General features: G+C 34.8%; 1 protein-coding gene across 1 annotated transcript in view; it reads left to right on the top strand.

Moving 5' to 3' along the window:
- LOC119829056 (T-box transcription factor TBX20-like) overlaps positions 1 to 18,212 on the top strand; it is a 28,897-nt gene extending 10,685 nt beyond the window's left edge. The window contains exons 3-6 of the mRNA XM_038351425.1: positions 7,619 to 7,892; positions 8,079 to 8,243; positions 16,455 to 16,531; positions 17,140 to 18,212. Of these exons, the coding sequence (XP_038207353.1) occupies positions 7,619 to 7,892; positions 8,079 to 8,243; positions 16,455 to 16,531; positions 17,140 to 17,578 (955 nt within the window). The 3' untranslated portion in view covers positions 17,579 to 18,212. The remainder of the gene's footprint in view (positions 1 to 7,618; positions 7,893 to 8,078; positions 8,244 to 16,454; positions 16,532 to 17,139) is intronic.
- Positions 18,213 to 20,176: the final 1,964 nt, after the last annotated feature.

Below are 20,176 nucleotides of genomic sequence, written 5' to 3'. Positions count from 1 at the left end.
TATTAGCCGTGTTTCATAAAAAGAAAGTCATCAATTCACTGCTACCTTCGTAGTTTTATCGCTACCATGTTACTTATGCATGAGTTAATTAACTGTGCTTAATAATATTGATTTTTTTATTCAAAACGCATATTAATATAATGTAAAGAGCGTTAATTTTATATCCAATGCTGAATGAAACCACGCGACTGTTTTGAGGCTTATTTAATAAAGCTTCTCTTATCTACTCGGTTCACAATCTTTCACAATGTCTCGTCACCAAAAAGTTAAACGCTAAATAAGAATATTGCGAAACTTCAAAATGAACAAGGAAGGTGCTTAGCCCCAGGCGACAGTTTAAGCAATATTGTCGCCAAAGTTCCCAATTTCGGTGTCGACTTGAGCAACTCCACGCCACGTTTGTGCCCGAAAACACAAGTGTGACTACATATCTATAGCTGGCGATTACGTGACTAAATTGCGGGCTTTGCAGGCATTAACGCGAATTCGCGGAAAATTATTTCAACACGTTTCGCTTCCTCGTGTTCTCGTTTTTCTGGAGTTGGACTGAAATAAGTTAAGCAAAGCACCGTTTCTTATAGTTTGTCGCGCAATGCGACTCCATTAGTGCTGTGAGTTGACAATAAAAGCAAAATGCGTCGGAATTTCGCGCAGCGTGGCGCGAATACCAACGGTCTACTCTCTCCAGAAATCCCAACCCGTGTCCTGTAACAAAAATAGTAAGCACTTTATAGCAGTTATATGTACGTCAAATTAATATTTTTTTTCAAAGGGCTTATGTAATGTAGGCGACTATTTTTATTTGATGTCTTATTATTTACCATAAATAATAAATGCTACTAATAAAAAAAATGCCATAATGCTAATGAGAGCGCACATTATTTAACAATTCACATGCAACCAATTTAATTTGTGGTGATATAATATAATAACATTAAAAGAAGACGGGTTGTTTCTCTTCAGTAGACTTATTGAGCCTACACATACTATGTAATTACACCACGTCACAAAACCGTACGATCGTAATATTTGTTTAAAATCACTAATTACTTCACCACTAATAAATACTTAAACGCAACATCTGCGTCGTAATGGTCGATTGTGTTGTGCTGTAGAAATGTTTTATTTGCTATCCTTACGCGTGATAGGAACATATAATTTTCTATGTGTGTAAACAAGGCTTTAGGAAATGAGTATTTTATACTCAGTTGAAAGTAAGTAAATATGTTTGTTGATGATATAGCTTTGATAGTATGAAGGTTACGTAAAGATAGAGTAAATTATTGTATATCATATACGAATATTTCCAAACAAGCAGTTATATAGTATTACGAAGTTTACTTATTTAATAAGATAGATTCACATGGAAAATCGGATAGTATGCATAAATAAACAAAACACTCAAATTCGCTCGCAGTGTTCATTTTACCTGCAGTACTAACTGCCACCATCACGGATTTCAGTATTACATAACAAATCGACAACAATTGTAAAACGTATATTTTTTGCGTACACCGTACCGGTTCCGTTTCTATTCAGTAGTAATCTCGTAACTGAGATCTCACTGTGCCTTCGAGATATTAATCAATGGGATTGACAAAATCGTGCAAGTGTCGAAAATTTGACGGCCGCAGACCTCACAGGAAGAACGATATTTCACCCTATGCGCCAACCGCCCAGCCCCGCCCACTCAGCTCATTAAGCAACTAATTCTCATCAATCTTTCACACATACCTTCTAAAAAAGGGTATTCGAATTTGAGATGTCAAACACACCAGCGAAGTTATTATATCATTACCTTATTTATGCAATAGTAATTGTGGTGTGGTGTTATTTAATTATATACGTCTTAATAATCTTACACGCCTGATTTATTTTCATATGTAATATCCGGTACAAATTATTAAATGATAGATGTGCTTAAATGTCTAGTTTTGTATATTGCGATTAATCGATATTACTAGTGAAATCTGTGTAAAATGTTCTGAGTATTATTGACAATAATCTAGTATAATATTTCACTTTAATAATTATAATAGTTTACAGGACACAAAAAGTTCGTGCCACGGTATATTCATCAGCCTATTGGCACAGGAATCCTGTACGTTGACTTGTTTCCCAATAATCTTATTTTGAGACATGGCAATTTGTCATCGCGTCTCTCGGGCGTCAGCGTCCGCCCTTTTCCATCATAACTGCATCTGCAAACCCAAGTGCTCATTACTCTGTTCAAGACGTCTTGCTCAACCGAATAATTATCTAAAATATAATTGCGGATTATGTGGATGTTATGGGTAGCTTTCTATATAGGTAATATGAAAAAAATGTTGAGCGGAACTCCATACAAAATCGTCAAAGTTATCTGCATCTTACAAAATAAGAACTGTGTGTATTGCCTATTTAAGTGTAATTACGAAGACAATATGCATATTTAATAGACAAAAAAATAAAAAGCGTACATTACTTTGTCTGACGTATAAATAACGTTTTCAATCATTAATGGCAAACATAAACAAACCAATTAACAAAATACATAAAGGGAAAGACGCTTTTTTAAATGTCACGATGAACTGTCACGTGTATCAGATTTCCACGTCAGTCGAGCAGGCGACGATTCGTAACAACGTCAAGTGTCGATCAAGGCTTGCTTCGCGTCATCTACGGAGTATCGAATTCAGACTGACGCTCAGTCAGAATTCGACGCTCCGTAACACGGAATGATGGTGCTCGCTTATGTTGTCATTTAATTGCTATTTAATACCTATGTACGTACGTGCGTGAACAATTTTTACAGTTGCTCTTTAGTTTATTTGTTCAGAACCTAGTGTCAAGAGTTTGACTCACACTTGATTGTATTTTTTTCATGCAGATGAAATAAATATCGAAGCTATAACAGAAACTTACTTTAACTGAATTTACATAAATCACTCTCTATGTGATTTATTTTCAGTATTGCGTGGAAATTCTGTATATAAAATTATGTTGTATTTTCTTAAGTATGGCGTTTAAACAAAATTTAAATTTGTTGTATTTAACCGTATGATTTTAATTGAATTGTTTAAAGGAACGTTACCACAAAATTTTATGTTTATTTAGTATTTGCGTACAATGGCTTAGTCATTATTATTATTGGATTATTTGGATTATCAGCATTTACCTAATTCAATATCCCATATGCGAATCGTAAAAACCTATTGTTTCATTAAATGCTCTAATAAAATTCTATTTAAGTACTCTGTGTAGAGTAATTATGCTAATTCTATTTTTGATTTGCTCTAATTGGCAATTATTTTGTTATGAAGCAGTTTTAAATGTCCTTAACGAGTAGACCTATAACACAGTTTCCACATTATTACATATTTAAGTAAGGTTCTTAAACTTAACTAATTTACTTTTCTGTATTTAGTAAACGTCATTTAAATAATTAATAAATAAAAAGGTACACTGAAAAGTATTAATATGAAACCGGACAGAAGAAATTAGATAATAGTGTAGGTCCTGGTCTTGCCAAAGGTCACCACAGGCACAAGATGCGAGTTCAAATTTCGCCTCATGATCCATTTATATTTTGTATTCTTTGAAGATTTTTTTATAAAGCAGTTTAAAGTAATTAAAGAAATAAAATTAAAGGCAAACGCGTAAATTTCATATCATGCTTCAATGTTGGCTTAGGCCGTAATCCATAACTGGTCAAGTGCGAGTTGATAGCTGTTATTAATACGCAAACTAAAGAACGTATATTTGAAAGCAAGCTTCCTTAAGCCGTACATTCACTAGTGAGATTTTTATCTTCACATTTTAAGCAGGAACGTTTTGTCATTGATAGAAACAGTATTTCCCGATGAGTCAAGTTTATGTGACATTCCCGATACGTGATTATCTATAAATGATGCAATGCTGAACAAAGTGTATACATGTCAGATAATAACAGTTAGGCAGCGGTGGGACATAGGGCGGCAGTGACCATAAAATTAACTATAAGTGGTAGCATTATTGGATATGAAATATTCATTGGCCACCATGCGGATTGTTGTCACTTGAATTATGCAGCAGAAATCACTTACCATTTGTACTAATTCGCTATAATCGGAGGTAGTAACAGTTAATTATACGTATTGCGTGATATAATGAAAGCGTAATGTACACCGATTTTACATAATGTTTTGATTAATGCTAACGTGTAAATTTCATTTAATTTGTATTCGTTTTATTATTTCGTATACATAATTTGGTATAATCAATATCCTGAGCATTCAACATAATAATACAATATAAATTATCTTGTAGATTGCAATAAAATAACAATAATATTTTTTATTACATTTTACACAATTATACATTAATACATGACTCACATTCACTATTAAAATATGTACGTCTATTTGATATTCATAAAAGAAATGAAATGTAACCACGTTTATGGTGGGTTGATGCAGAGCTAAAACCGAAGTGCGCATTTAAGTGAAATGGTTTGCCTCCGACACCAATCGCCATATATACATAGGTGGTGAAATCCTTCAACAATTCCCACTCGTCTTAAATAGCTCCGTGTAGACGCAGCATTTCGTTGGACCCGCAATCTAGCGCCATATGTCCCCAATCAGCGGATCGAGTTAATTAAATCGCGCTTGCAATATGGCGGCGGGTATAATTGCTATTAATAAAGCGCTTTCCTGTATAATTAGACAGGCGTTTGCCGATTGGTCGCCGGGACCCTAATCACGACGTGATAACACTGCACTTATGGCGTTCGGCTTCCTATTTCATAATCGTAGCTGATGAAGTTTATATATCCGTTATCATGCATTTAGCTACACTTGAAGGTGTTGAATAAAACAGGTATTATTGGCTACCGTGGGATACAGTTGTAGATAAGGAAATTATTGTGCATGCTTTATAAAGTCGTGATGCTTCAAAACAAATGCCAATCAAGGTTTATTAAGATCGTCTTTAATATCAGATACAAATATGCTTTCCTACCCGAAAATATAACATTGATAAAAGAAATATGATAAGGATTCATGGTCTAACGATAACCAATAGCGCGTAGAGCAGATCCATCACGGCCGTCACGCGGGAACAATGATTGACGAGTTCGCACCTCGCTCCGTGCCGCTAATTAAGACGACATGCGCCTGCGCATCGCTGCAACTCGCATTTAACTTGCAATCAAATTTTTGCACACATGCGCTTAATTAATTGCGTTATTTATTAGTAACGGAAAATGTAAGTCAAATTGCTTCTGTAACATTGTGAAAAGTTATGTTTAAAGAGATTATGTAATTACACTTTTAAAGCAATATTAATTTATTACGAAGGTATTCACAAAATATTCGTCATATATAAATGATTTTATTCTATAGAATAATGTGAGGAATAACTATAGCTATTTGTACCTCAAACTTTAGCAGGTAAACATCTGAATTTTTATTTCAATTACCACCTAATTATGTCATAAAATCTCTCAATTTAAATGTACCAGTGATTCGTTGTAGAGCGCCTTATTTCTGTCCACAGCATGCTCATTAAAGCTCATACACAGCGGTGTCCTTTTGCTTTCGCAGTTTTCCGCTAACTTTCGGGTGGTAGGATGATGGACGACGTCGGTGGTCATATATCATCGAGATAATATATATTGGTGTGCGTCGAGTGTCGCCATTAACGCATGCGTGCAATTGCCCAAGCGCAGGCGCGCTCTATCGTGAACTATAAGGAGTCTCACAAATCGACGCGACCGCGACTAAACGCGCATAAATCTTTTTAATGGCATTCTTATTTTTGTCCTCCCTCGAGCTTACGATCTTAACAACGAATATTACAAGCGATGCGCTTTTGTTAAGAGATTAAATCGTTTTACAACGCGTATCATCTAGCCTGCCAATTGATATCCAGTCAATCAAAATCCTATTATGATTCCTCAAACTAACGAGGGATATGTACAATAACAACCTGGGTGGTCGAAGGTTGAAGATTTCCGGGTCAGAAGCCGCATTCCGCGTTCGTATTGCGTAAGGTGCGATAGCGAATTGACAATCGCTCGCAGCTTGAGCGACACCAACAAAAAACGAATGGCCACTTCGATGTACGTCTCAGGTTACAGCTAAAGATTTGTTATTTCCGTTCTCGCGCCTCAATGACTACCATTTTATGTCGATTAGGAGATAGTGTTTCACGAGCGCGCTACTGACACCACTTTTTATGAGCACTCCTTTCTAGTAACAATGAGTTTATTATCTTTGATAGATTTCATTTCTTGAATTTTTTGTGACGACTTTCAGCGGTGACCAGTCTGTTTCTTGTTAGCAAGTTATCCCATCTTCAGTTACAAAGTGAATTGAAATATTATTATTGCGATTCCCCTTGTTAAATATAAATACAACAGGAAACCACAGCGACATAGATGGGTGTAATAAGAGCCATTACTCCGACCAACCACAAGCAATTTTACTAACAGTAAACAAAAACATACGCCTTTATAAAAATGTCTACCCATTCATCTTTCTCCAATGGGAGACATTAAAGAATGTCTCCGTTATATGAAGGGGAAGGAGAATTGTTAAGACTCGTATAAAAATAAAAGAAATTCAGTCATATTTTTAGGAATATTGAAACAGAAATAATGTGATCGTGAACCTACCTCTTAAATAAATTATGTTATTCAACGTTTGATGATTGTTATCGTTCCATTTACAATAATAATCTCGATTATTGCCCTTGGATAGTTAAGCTAAAACATTAGTTAAATATGGGGTTTGAGAATGTTACATATGTTTTATTTATTTCCATATTTATTTTTTTAATTTTTATATTCGCTTTCGATGCACAATTATTAATAAGTATCTACACACAATTTTTTATCACTTATTTTCCCCAAATTATGGAAAACTTTTACAACATTCCATTACTAGAATTCTCTATAATTAGATCAAGATAGAGTACCTACATAAGAAATGTAGGAATCGTGTTGATAGCCCGAGACGTTAAATTTTTAACGCAAATGTATATTAAAGGCCTGAAATGGGTACAATACCGGTACAATGTATTAAAATAAATTGCTCGGTATAATTTGCGAAGTCATCGAGTTAATGCAAAGACGATTGGTGCCGGTCTCAATAACTGCTGTGGAGCCGAGTAATTATCGAATAATTGCGTTAACGTGAAAATATACGCTTTAATTAAACAAAAGAATGAGAAGTTATGCATGACGAAAAATGTTTTAAATAAAGGTTTTACGACACTTGGCGTCAAAAATTCTTCCATTTAAACGCGTATTAAGTACCTATGTGAATTTAAACTCATTTTTCACGCACTGATGGTAATAATATTAAATTCTTTGGATTGCGCTAATAAGCTAACTTTTCCATTTTCATATTTCTTGATGAATTGAAATTTGGTTATTATTTTATTAAGGTCTTATTTTCTTGTGTTATTGTTTATTACTTATTTTGCTATGTTTTGTAAATTAAAATTGAAAAAAAAAATAATTTAAATTTCAAATTTTAATTGAAATCAATAATGCAATATTTACCGAATTATTTAAGACACAACTTTATAGATATTATAGTTATGATGTTCTTTAAGGTTCTAGTTTATATGAGTTTATTTGCTTTATTTGTAGGCGCATGTTCCCGACGGTGCGCGTGTCGTTCGGCGGGTGCCGCGCGGAGGCGCGCTACGCCGTGCTGCTGGACGTGGTGCCGGTGGACGGCAAGCGCTACCGCTACGCGTACCACCGCTCCTCGTGGCTGGTGGCCGGCAAGGCGGACCCGCCCGCGCCCGCGCGCCTCTACCCGCACCCCGACTCGCCCTTCTCCGGCGACCAGCTGCGCAAGCAGGTCGTCTCCTTCGAGAAGGTCAAGCTCACCAACAACGAGATGGACAAGAATGGACAGGTTAGACAATTCGACACGCATGTTGCCGATGGAGCGGATAGCCGCACGGAGTCGCTCTATACTAAGCGTTGTTTTTTTTTTATAAAACTTAGATACAAAATAGTTTCACATTAAAAAATGTTTTATAAAACTTACTTACTTTACTTCCTTTTCTATACAGGACCTAATGAGTAATAATTGTTTCAGTTGGTATTAAATTCCATGCACAAATACCAACCACGAATTCACCTGGTGCTCCGACGGGAGGGCGCTATCAATGCTCCAATAACTGATCTTGAACAAGAAGAATTCAAGACGTTTATATTCCCCGAATGCGTTTTCACCGCAGTCACAGCCTACCAGAACCAACTGGTAAGTAAGACAGCTAATTTTTATTATTTGTTAGAATGACACTCGATTTGACAAAATTGCTGACAAGCAATCGTCAAGTAATTATTATTTTTAAGGCATTGTTAAAATTTGCGGTGACGTATGAATGCACGTAAAACATAAAATATGTTTGCAAAAATTGGTATTAATGTTTTAGTAGGTATATAAGTATATGTAGAGCCATACAATATGATAAACTTACGATATTGGTTGATGATGAATGAATAAATTAATGAAAATAACTATATTGCACTTAAAACATATAAATCTTTGCATTTAAATAAACAATAAACATGCAATGAGCGGCCTGTTCGTTTCGAATTCGATCGATCCAAAGAGGAAACCTAGCTAATATTGAAAATCAAATTTTATAAAATAGCAAACAAACAATAATGATAAAACCCAGAAAAATGAACAGTAGGGAATCAAATTTAGTAAACTTCACTACACTACCGACCAGTTTGAGCACGTGACAGTCCTATAGGTGTTCTAGTATTATCTCGGCGATCTCGAAAATAGATCACAGGACATATCTGAAATGGCAGTGGGTTGCTCAGCGTATCGACATGTATTTCGGTCGCACTAATTGCATCTCGCTGAAAGGCATGTCCAGCCTGACTTTGTTCACAAAGGAACGCATTTTTGTCTATCGAGCGGCCACACGCGGGCGGCGATGTTGACGGACGGACGGCGCGTCCGACACCGGACCAGGGTGACGAGTAAAGTTTTCACCCAGACTAAATATAGGCGAACCGATTGGGCATTCGCTAATGTGTGTGTGTTTAATGTGCTCCATTGTTTGGGGACAGTATTCTAATTGACTATCGAATAGGTGTAACCGCTAGTTTTTCAAGTATATCACTCAATATTCGGTTTTTTTTTGTAAATGTCTCATTAACTTTCGACAATTAAGGTGTACCCAGTGAATACCTTATACTAAGAAATATATAGAACATATATAAAATTATTCATGATATAAAAAGATCACATCAAAATATACTGCAAACAGAGCAATCAGTTATTCACTATTCTACTATCATTCTAGCCAAACTTAGTTTAAATTTACATAATTCAATTTGTTCCAATACTTTGCATGCATCCATTACGCATTCCATAATCATTTACAACATGCGTTTCGCTTATCCGTTATCGTCTAGGGTGCACGCAGTATCTTAGTATCGCCTCATATCGGCGCACATGTCGCCACGAGCAATTAATTCCCTGTCACAGAAGCGTTTGGGCGTCTCCGTGCTCCTCGTTTTGTTTCTCCCGCGCGGTAATTAGGACGTTTTGAGGTTCATAAAGGAAGCGTTACTTTATATCGACAACGCGGCACATAAATCTTCATTCATTCGTTAATTGACTACTGCGCTTCTGTAATTATTTACATGAAGTTCGTGGTTTCTTAAATTAAGTCTATTGTGGGCTGACTTAGAATTTACTAAAATAGTTAGTTGCTTGTAAGTGACTTTTGTTTTGTGCTTTGTTTTCTCATATTATAAGGCTAAAACACAATATTGAATATGTCATCAAATAAAACAAATATCTTTGGATCTAAATTAGCAACAGACTAATTCAGATGATAATTCCAATAGCCAATTGACCACCTAGGTTTAATAGGAAAATGACTCCCTTGTGTAACATTATTGATAGCTATTGATTTAGACGTGCCTAAAATCTACTAAATTATTGGGGATGCTATATTTCCTTACCTACATCGTTTAGTCATTAATGTATTGAGAAGGGCTTTTATAATCATAGATATGTTGATTTTTCTTAAGTTTTCGACAGATGAATAATACGAATTCCTTAAGTTTAGGCATAAATATGACATCAATTTTGTACATTTACCTAGCCATAACTGTATATTAAAAAGCTGTAAAAAAGTATGGTTATATCATACACTACCATCGATCATACAAATTAGCAATACGAAATTTAAAGAATTTAAAAATGTTATAATTCGTCTTATTCAATAAGTCCCACTACCACAGAATGTGGACCGATATCGCTCCTTCGATCAGCTCAATTTGGCTGACGTCACATCTCTGACAGTTAAAACATTTGTCGAACACAGATAGTGTCAGTGATAAGCCAATCCCTTACAACAATAAGAAAACACTTAACGTGTTTGCACCTGCGCCTCTCGATATATCTTACGCCCGCATAACTTGACGCGTGACAAAAAATCTGATATCTAGAAGCAATCGCACCATTTACATATTCAAATTGTGATATATACGATTCGAATAGAAAGTAACACCTCTACATGGGATTCCTTGCGACGTTTTTGTTAATTTACTTCTATTGGTGTATATATAAAACATGTAAGCAACCATCGGTGGAAATATCGTTTTTATCATTTGAAACGAGTTAGTCAGTAGTATGATAAAAAACAACCGTTGTAGTGTAGACTTAAGATCCAATATCGTGTAAGCATTTTTTACTTATAACCTGTAAAACTAGGTGGAGACAGATCGAGCTGAGGCATTTATTAAAAAAATAAATAAAATATAAAGCCTTGGCCATTAAGCCATTTCAGTATTATAACTAAAAAGCGTTATAAAAATAAGAGCACATCAACACTTTTAAATAATATTACACGATATATTTATATCATTTGGCTACCGCGCTTTTAGTTAACGCTAATGGAACCGGAAAATTAAACGCATCTTAAATAAAATGTTTTACACACTCAGGGACTGACAGTCTGATCTCAAAACGGGTTTAGCTTTATTAAAAAGTAATTCTTAGTTTGGATCGGTCTTATTATTGTTTGATATGACATTGTTTTTATAAATACAAATAAAATGAACTTAAGCGGATAAAATATACCCATAACCGATTTCTTTAAATATTGTAAAATCTGTCACTAACTTTATAGCTGACGTAAGCATCGATACAAAATGAAACATCATTATTGGTGCTTTATCATTCCTGGCCGTAGATATAAGACAAGATAAGATCGTTGGATAAAAAAATATGAATAGTGTTTTTATGTGCGTCGCAGCGAGACGCAGCGTCGCCGAGAGCGCCGCGGGGTGGTTTCCAACTAAACCTATGCTTTACACCCACCACAATGTTCGTGAACAATCCTTTGTATGGAATTCGATTCGGAGTAGGTGACAATGTTTGTTAGAGTTTACGCATTCTCGACACAATGCACTTTTTTAATAGCCGATGACTTGTGAATTTGTTATGATTGATTGTTCCGTGGAGGATCGCGGATGGCAACCTGCGGTGACTGATTGGGAGTATGCAAACATACTTAACGTCTTTGAACGTGTCAATGTTTTGTTTGTAAAATAATTCATTAATAATACAAACATGAAATGTTCTTAATTCCCATAAGTAACATTCGTATTGGTTCTTAGTCACACGATTCGTACGATTTCAAAGAATGAAAAGATAATAACAGAATACCTCGCACTTAACCGTGAGCATCTATGCGTTAATGCGATCAATAGCTACTTAATTGAAATTTATATCTCATTTCTCAGTATCAATAATCAATATTCTAAAACTAAATCCAAAGCTATTCTCGCATTGAGCATCTATAAACGGGTTTCACTCAGACACAATCGAACAATATAAAGAAGGAGTAAAGGCAAACACAATTTCAATAACAAAAGGGAGCCATGACAAATAAACATATTTCACGGGCCAAAATGGCTGCGGTCAGGTGTCATGAGGTGTCCCTCCCCCCCTCGACCCGCTCGCCTCACCCCCTCACATCTCTTTTTCTTCAAATAATCGATTCCTTTTTATGAATACGATACTTTTATATTTGTCAACGTGCTACGTCCATGAGATTATAAAAAGTAAGCTTATAAAATGACAAATGTATTGAAGACCCAACGCAATATTACCTGTATATTTATTTAAATACTGTTTTATACGAAATTTGCATATATTATTTTAACTGATCCATTGAAATATAACTTAAGGATGTAGAAAATTAGTAAAAATGCGGGACGATGTATTTTTTGTGTGATAGAATATTTTATTAAAGCTATTGGCTTTAATAAAATATTTACTACATCCGTTCATTTTTCATTGAATATTATCTACGGTGCGATAACTCGAAACAGACATAAGTCAAAAATACAAGAAGTCAACGTACTTGCTTAAGAGAGGATTTAAAATAATTTAACATGAAATTATTTATCGTTGTTGCATCTCTTTCTGTCTCATGTCATTGGAGAGTTAGTGGGAAACTGTGATCTCTTTCTTACTTGCCATCGATCACACGAGGTGTGACGTCACGCAGAGCCGTCGTGTGCGGCCGGTTTGAATTTATTGCGTCTGCGCACCCAGCCACCACAGAAGAACTACATTTATTGTACCCACAATGAGCTTTATAATTATTTACATAAAATATTTACCTTTAACTCTCTATATCTTTAATTTAATTGTCATATCTCAGAAAATTATGTTAATATTTCAAAATACATATTTATGGTCTGCATTCTTCAAACGTTAGTTTAACTTCATCTTTCATATTCAATTCAGTATACACAGCATGTTTGTGCTCAAAGGACGTGTGAATTAAATTCGTATTCATGGCCGTAGTGCGAACTCCTTTCTGCACTTCATTGTAACTCATGATTTATGCCGAAGCATGGTGCCTAAGTCCGAATTTATCTGTATGTCAAATTTGGCAGATCAGTCCATCAGTTAAAGTATAAATGTAAATAATATTATGTTCTTCAATTTTAAAATCATTTCTATTTGAAATGTGGCAAATAGCCTATTCAATAATATTCCGACTCTACAACAATAACTGCGGACATGAATGTAAAGTTGATTTCATATTGACTGTGGGCTCTCTTAAGGATCTGATAACACGTCTTAATAGTGACGATCATAATTAAAATGAATATTTAATTTATCTGCAAATTAATATAAATTTCGAGTTGTCATGTGGATGGGAAGAGTTCTAATAAAGGTGGCTATGGAGATAGCAGAGAATTTATACAACCTGCATTGTATTTCATTAATAATTTCTATTGGGAGCATACGAGACAGCTTACATCTTATTGAATTGCTTGATGAAGATGAAGGGTTGTGATATTTATAGTGAACTATAATATTTGATAACTATTAGATTTTAAATTTGTGACGGCTTAATATGGAATTTACAATAGCTTTAAAAAAATATAGCCTGAAGTTTAAACGCATTTTACTTAATACCTAAATCTTCATTGGCTGTTAAATGAAACGTCAGAACGTGAAATAATGATAGTTCAGCCCCATAAGTTTCAACTATTTAATGTTCGAAGAGACATCCCACATATTTTATCTCATTATAAATAAAAGCAGTTCCGCGAGCTATCAATGCCTCATAACTAATTCCAGAACACTTGCAAAATAATAAAGCATCGGTTTTCTCGAAAATGTCGTTTACAAGCCTCACAGCTGTTGGCCGTTTAAAATTTATTGTTTTTGCAATAATAATGTAACGCGTCACGTTAGCTATACGTACCTATGTTGATTTTAATTTTAATTTTGATCTTCTAACATTTTGCATTCTTAAGAAAGCTTGTTTTATTTATCTGGACATTAGATTTACACATTGACATTTCCTACCTACTGATTCATCTATGTATACTATAATATCGTGTTGATAAATCTTTATTTTCTTAATTAATTTATTCTGTTTAAAAGTCCACTTACTACATCCAATTGTTGTACATGTATACGGCTAATGAGACATATGATGACGCGTCTGTTTTTGAAAAATTTCCTTTATAAAAATAACATACTATTCAATATTAATGATCACAATAAGGATCCACAAATTAATGCGAAACAATAAATAGATATGTGCATCGTTCATCACGGCCCTGCATCAGTCAATAGCGGCGTAGAGCTGTGACATTTATTTATTCCACTGAATATTCCCGTTTTATAACAGACCGCATTCCCTGTTTACACGACAGGCGACAAACGCTTTTGTTTTTCCGTTTGAAACCGTTGTGACAAACAAATTCACTTTTGTGTGAAATATTGTTTTCAACTTTGGTGTACAATTAGAAAAATAAATCATCTCACTTCAATATTTTTCATACCTACATGTTGACTGTTGAGACATTTATGTTAGTACAACTTTCAATTATAGCACGTGTAATTATATGTATGGTTAAAAAATAATATGTTATTAAGATTTTGGTGAAAGACTTTGGTTAACAAAAGTTTTAATAAAACGCTAAGTATATGATAATGATGGCGTCTATTAAAAACGCACATGCACGCCGCTAAAGTTTCCCTCTTTACGACTTTTTATGGACTTTTTTCTGGCGCGAGAATAATGTCATTAAGGCGCCTTTAATGTTGTCAGTGAGCAGGAGCGGCATGCCGCCCAAGGCGAACGTTTGTTGATACTTAAATTAGGTTGTTTTGACACGCCTCGTCCTTATGTTTGTACTAAATCTAATAAACGTTCGTAGCGAGAAAGCGATCCATTCATTATACTGTTTGTACTCCCGTTGATGTATGTTTCTTATATTTGTTAAACGACTTTCTATAGATATCGGACAGCTACTATGTCTTGTTACGTTATTGACATTTTAACTATTCTAATTGCTTATTGAAAAATTCACTTTAATAAAAAACGCCTTTTTGGAGAATAGGAATATATTCTTTCCATAGACTTTTTATGAACATCTCAGAAAGTAATTTGAATAATGGATGTATCATGAGTGAAATGCAAATTTTCATTGTATAGGATACCTATTTGTTCTATGGCATTGTGTAGGACATTCTTTAAAAGCTACTACACGGTCTCACGCGCACTCATTACGTCAGCCGAAGGCGCGAAGTCCATTGTAGTCAATATGCACCAGGTGGGTGTGCAAGTGTAAGTAGCTGCCTGACCCTCGACATCGTTCCTGCTTCCCAATTTGACGGAACGCCGTGTTCTCTTGGACAATCGCAGCTCATTGTGCCTTCATGACAAAGCATTCATTCATACCCGTGACATGTTTCGAAATGTTCTAAACCGATGTTTGATCTGTTCGTTAAACCCATCGTCTACTCTCTATTTTTATAATCATTATGCCACGATCGAAAGTGTCGTAGACTTGACGCGGGCGAGACGATAATTTGGAATGTTTATTATTTTCTTTGATCCGGAACAATACTAGTGCAGCATTTGTTCAGATATTTTATAGGTTAACGCGCCTCTATCACAGATCAAACGGACACATAAATATTTTTAAGAGGAAAATAATTAGTTTCCCAAGCTCTATAGTTATTTTCATTTTAATAATAACCTCCCTGCCAAACACTTACAGTTAGGCCCAAATTATTTCGTACCTGCGATCTAGCGAAAACACCTTCCAATTAGCTCAACCAGGTAACATTCTCGTATGACTCACGTAACAATAAAGCGCTAAATAAAATATCAAGACAAAAGTGTGTTGAAAATAATACTGCGGCGATCGCCATTAGAGAATAGTTGTACCGATCAGGCTGGTCGAATCACTCGGCAGATAATTACTGGCCCGTCACCGTCGGCTGGTACGCGAACTGGTGAAAGATTGACACGTGCGAGACGGCTGCTCGATGACTTGTTTATTGCGAATACTGTTACGCCAAATTTACACTATGCCAATTGGAGCGACTGTCCAATAAGATAATAATTAAACCTGCTTCCCGCCAGGCGACTTGTATAACCGTTCAGTTTCCCGTAAACTCCGATTATTACGTACAATTATTCCAGTTCGTATGTCAGCGACAAATTGGATTGAATGTTGCGATTATTCAAATAGCTTAGGTCACCAGACATTCTATTTACAAAGTATCGTTTGAATGGCTCCAGGTTTGTGGATATTTGTCGTAAATATTATTCACAAATTGTACGGAGCCCCAGCGGGAGCGCCGCGCAGCGAGGGGGCGATTTCTCATCGTGTGTAGGTAACTTGTGCAAAGCCAAACACATTTTTAACACCTCGGCCTCTATTTAAATCAAACAAAATACTTTACGAGTATGTCGAGTAAATTCAATGCGCATTATTAAACTGTGTTGCTCCGTACCAAAGTACTTAATTAACTCAAACTTGTTTTGTTACTTATTCGGTTCAGAGGAGTAAATGTGAATATTTAGAAATATATAGGCTAAAAATAAACAACTTATACAGTACATTCTTAAATGTCATGAATCGAAATCTAAAAAAGCTTTATTTGTTTCAGATAACAAAACTCAAAATCGACAGTAATCCATTTGCAAAGGGATTCCGCGACTCTTCTCGTCTCACAGAATTCGAAAGGTAAATATCCACTATCGAGAATTTTCCGTGCTATGGAGAAATTGTGAAAAATAATGTATTTCAATATAGTAATAACAAACTCGCTCAGTGGAACGTTGGCAGTGTATCATTCAAAGCATGAACATTCATTAAACCTCATTACCTGTATGACAGAATTCGGTATCAGTTCACTGATCTCATTGGCCACGCTCTCAGAAACAAACGCAGCGACACTGATTGATGTCTGTGCGTACACAATTACGTCTCTATCTTTACTTCATAGATAATCGATAAGATGCAAATGTAAGCACCGACCATTGGCAGCTTATAATTTTGTTCAATCTCTCATTTATACGACTGCGTAATTTTAGCCAGTTTCATATATTTTCCAATCTCTCCACTCTGATTTGCAAAAGCGCAATTATAAACATGCATTTCATTTTTTATTTTTCTTTGTTGAGATTCTATATCACCGGAGAGCACGAAAGGCCACCAACATTCCCTGACGATGCGCGTTTCAGCGCGGCGAATTATAGGTAGATACATTATCTTATTACAAAAAAACATACCACATCCTTTATTGCATTATTCAAAATAGTGAAAGGTTTTAAACGCTAATTTAATTTCAGGGAGACAATGGAGTCTATGTTGGCGGAACAGCACTACTTAAGATCGCCTTTGCGGCCGTTCGATCTCGACCAGCACAACAACAACTTGACACTAGAAGAGAAAGCAATATTGGCCGCTCGATCCCAATTGTTCCTAAGAGCTGCATATCCACTGTATGGAGTACCTGCGGCCGCTCTCTGGGGTCAATGGGCGTGCTTAGCCCCACAGCTTCTAGCTCAGCAACATTTGGCGTCCGGATCAGGGCTGCAGCTACCTCGACCGGTGTATCCAGGTGGAGTGCCCGCGCCTCTGTCACAGCACCGGTTCTCACCATACCCTCCGCGAAGGTCATCGCCGGGTTCGTCGCCGGACTCGTTGCGAGACCCCAGCCCTCACCCCCTCCCCCCACATCCACCGCACACGCCACATACACCGCACCCACCACATAGTCCAACTTAAACCTTCTTAGACCTTCTTAGTCCTTATACAAAAACAAATTATTTAGCAGTATAGTGATGTTCTTGGACAGAATGGGTAGAGCTTGTCAGGGCAAATGAATCATTTGTGATCAATGTTAAAAAGACTATTTTATGTTTAAACGTGCTTGATTTTGGTGATTTTAGTATTATGACTAGTAAATAAAGTAACAAGTACAATAATGTACAAATGTAATATTTACGCGTGTTCTGTAAACATGAGGATTTCTATAAAAGCGCAATTGCTACAGTATAAAATGTTACCTCAAATGTGGTTTTCTTATTGTATTCTAGCATTGAATAGTAACGTAAGATATACTAATTTAGAGCTAGAAGGTACTGAATCTCGATAAAAACAAAAATCATAGCGAAAAAAATTTGGTATTGTAAAGTTGGTATGAGAAATTGGCTGATTTAGACAGTTCAATAACTACGATTATGTTAAATTTATCTGGAATTGAAACAACTGTGTTTTATGGATGTTTAACACTATAACACTATCGCAAAGCACCTCTGTAATATATTGTAATATAGTTAATATTTAAATGTTATTTAAGACTGTAATTATTGTTGTAACATCATTTTATGTTCCTAATAAGTTTTTTTTTTGTAGCAATAATTTCGTAATATTATTCACGTTATAATCGGTAGTGTAAAAATTTAAAATTCATCATTAGATAGAATTGTCTTTGATATTTATTTTATAAATATTAAATAGCAAATGTTTTGGTTGTTTAAGTGATATGTGCAATACAACAGAAAAAAATAATATTTAGGTGTTAGATCAATGAGTAGTTTAGACATAAGAGATGCATTGATACAATTACAGATTTCAAGATATTTAAGAGTTGTTCCACCTGGCTATCCGGAATGATATCGAAGAATCTATACATAGGGACTTAGCAGCTAAAATAGTTATTTTAAATAATATATTAATGAAATAAAATTAAATGTTTGTTAACATACTTGTTTGGTTTTATTACACCCGTGTTTCATTATTTATTGCTTAAATGAAACCTATGACTGAAGACATCATAAGAATAAAGAATATTCAATATATAAAATAGCAATATTTTAATCTAATGACTTATTTTGAAAATATATCTATAATAAGATCCTACTGAGCAAACCAGAATAAAGGTTAGTAAAAAGAGAAAGATTAACATAATATGATACAATGTAAGTAATTAATTAATATAATACAATACAAATAAACATACAACAATAACCAACGTACATTGTGGTAGTCGCTCTCAGACCCACATCTTTTCATATACCATTGAATTGAACTGAATTGCTTATAATACGATATTGTGGGGTATTAATAGATATAATTATAGGCAGTGCAGACTAATCATTTAAAAGTTAAATGCATACGTATAAATTACCTATCTATATAAATACAGTAAAACAATTATATTTATTATCTCAGTAAGGAATTTAGTATTACTCAAACTTTTAATATTTCTAGTACCAATAGTTTCTTATATCGATTTTAAAGCAACAAATTGTATGTACTAGAAATTATAAAAAGCTCTAACTAATATGCTTCTCAGCGAAACAGTTGCATGCAATGCAATTTGACTAAATTTATAAAGATAGTGTCACTCAAAGGTCACCAATATAAAAGTCAGTTGTAACCGATACATGTGGGCGAAACTAATAGCTAGTCTTAACATTAGGAATTGGGGCCTGCAATAAAGCAAGAAACCGAATTATGATAAATTCTCGCACCTGGCAATTCTACGTAAGTATTAAAATATAAAAGTAGAGATGATTAAAGTTTAATCATTATAAATTTAGACGTTTTTACGCATAATCTATATTATCCTCAATTCCATCTTAAATTCGCCAAATTATTTATTATCGTCAATTTGCTGTATTCTTGTAATTCAAGATAAATTAAAAAAAATTGTAAAAAGTAATGTCAATTTCAAACGACTGCCCAACAAACTATTAAAAAATAACCGGTACGTTAATTTAATTGTGTTATTCCAATAGGAAATACTTGTACGTTTATCAATAAAAGCACTCGTCTAAAAGTGAACCTTCAGTAGGCCCAAAACAGAACCGGTTCACAGTGCCGCTGTTTGCTACTAGATGGCAGTACTTGTTTCGTTAAATGCCTAGTACCTACTACTCGTATTAAGCGCTCGTAATGTTATCTCAATATTTAAATGGTGCAGAGTATGAAAGGATGTGAATCAAGTAAATTTTACATAATAAAACTACAAAATAAGAAATGTTATTAAATATAGCTGATGTCGTTCCAATTCATAATTCTTGGTCGAATTGAGAAACTTTTTTGAAGTCTGTTAAAAAAGAATTTGAGTAGGTATTATTCAAAACAATACATACTTTTAAATAAATCATGGGATTTAAAAGAAATGCTTTCCCATTTATTTATTTGTGTTCAACATAAGAAAGACTCATCCAAATATATAAAAATGGTATATTACATTCAGAGTAAATCAGTATTATTGATTCACACGTCAAACAAAGCGTGACAGATTGCGAAATTGTTACAAATTAGAGTGTCACGACCCGCAATTATGCAAAGTGACTATAAAGTTATCTCTAG

This window comes from Zerene cesonia, chromosome 1, assembly GCF_012273895.1.
Source record: "Zerene cesonia ecotype Mississippi chromosome 1, Zerene_cesonia_1.1, whole genome shotgun sequence".
In the NCBI taxonomy this organism is placed as follows: domain Eukaryota; kingdom Metazoa; phylum Arthropoda; class Insecta; order Lepidoptera; family Pieridae; genus Zerene; species Zerene cesonia.
This window is presented reverse-complemented; position numbering and strand designations above follow the sequence as displayed.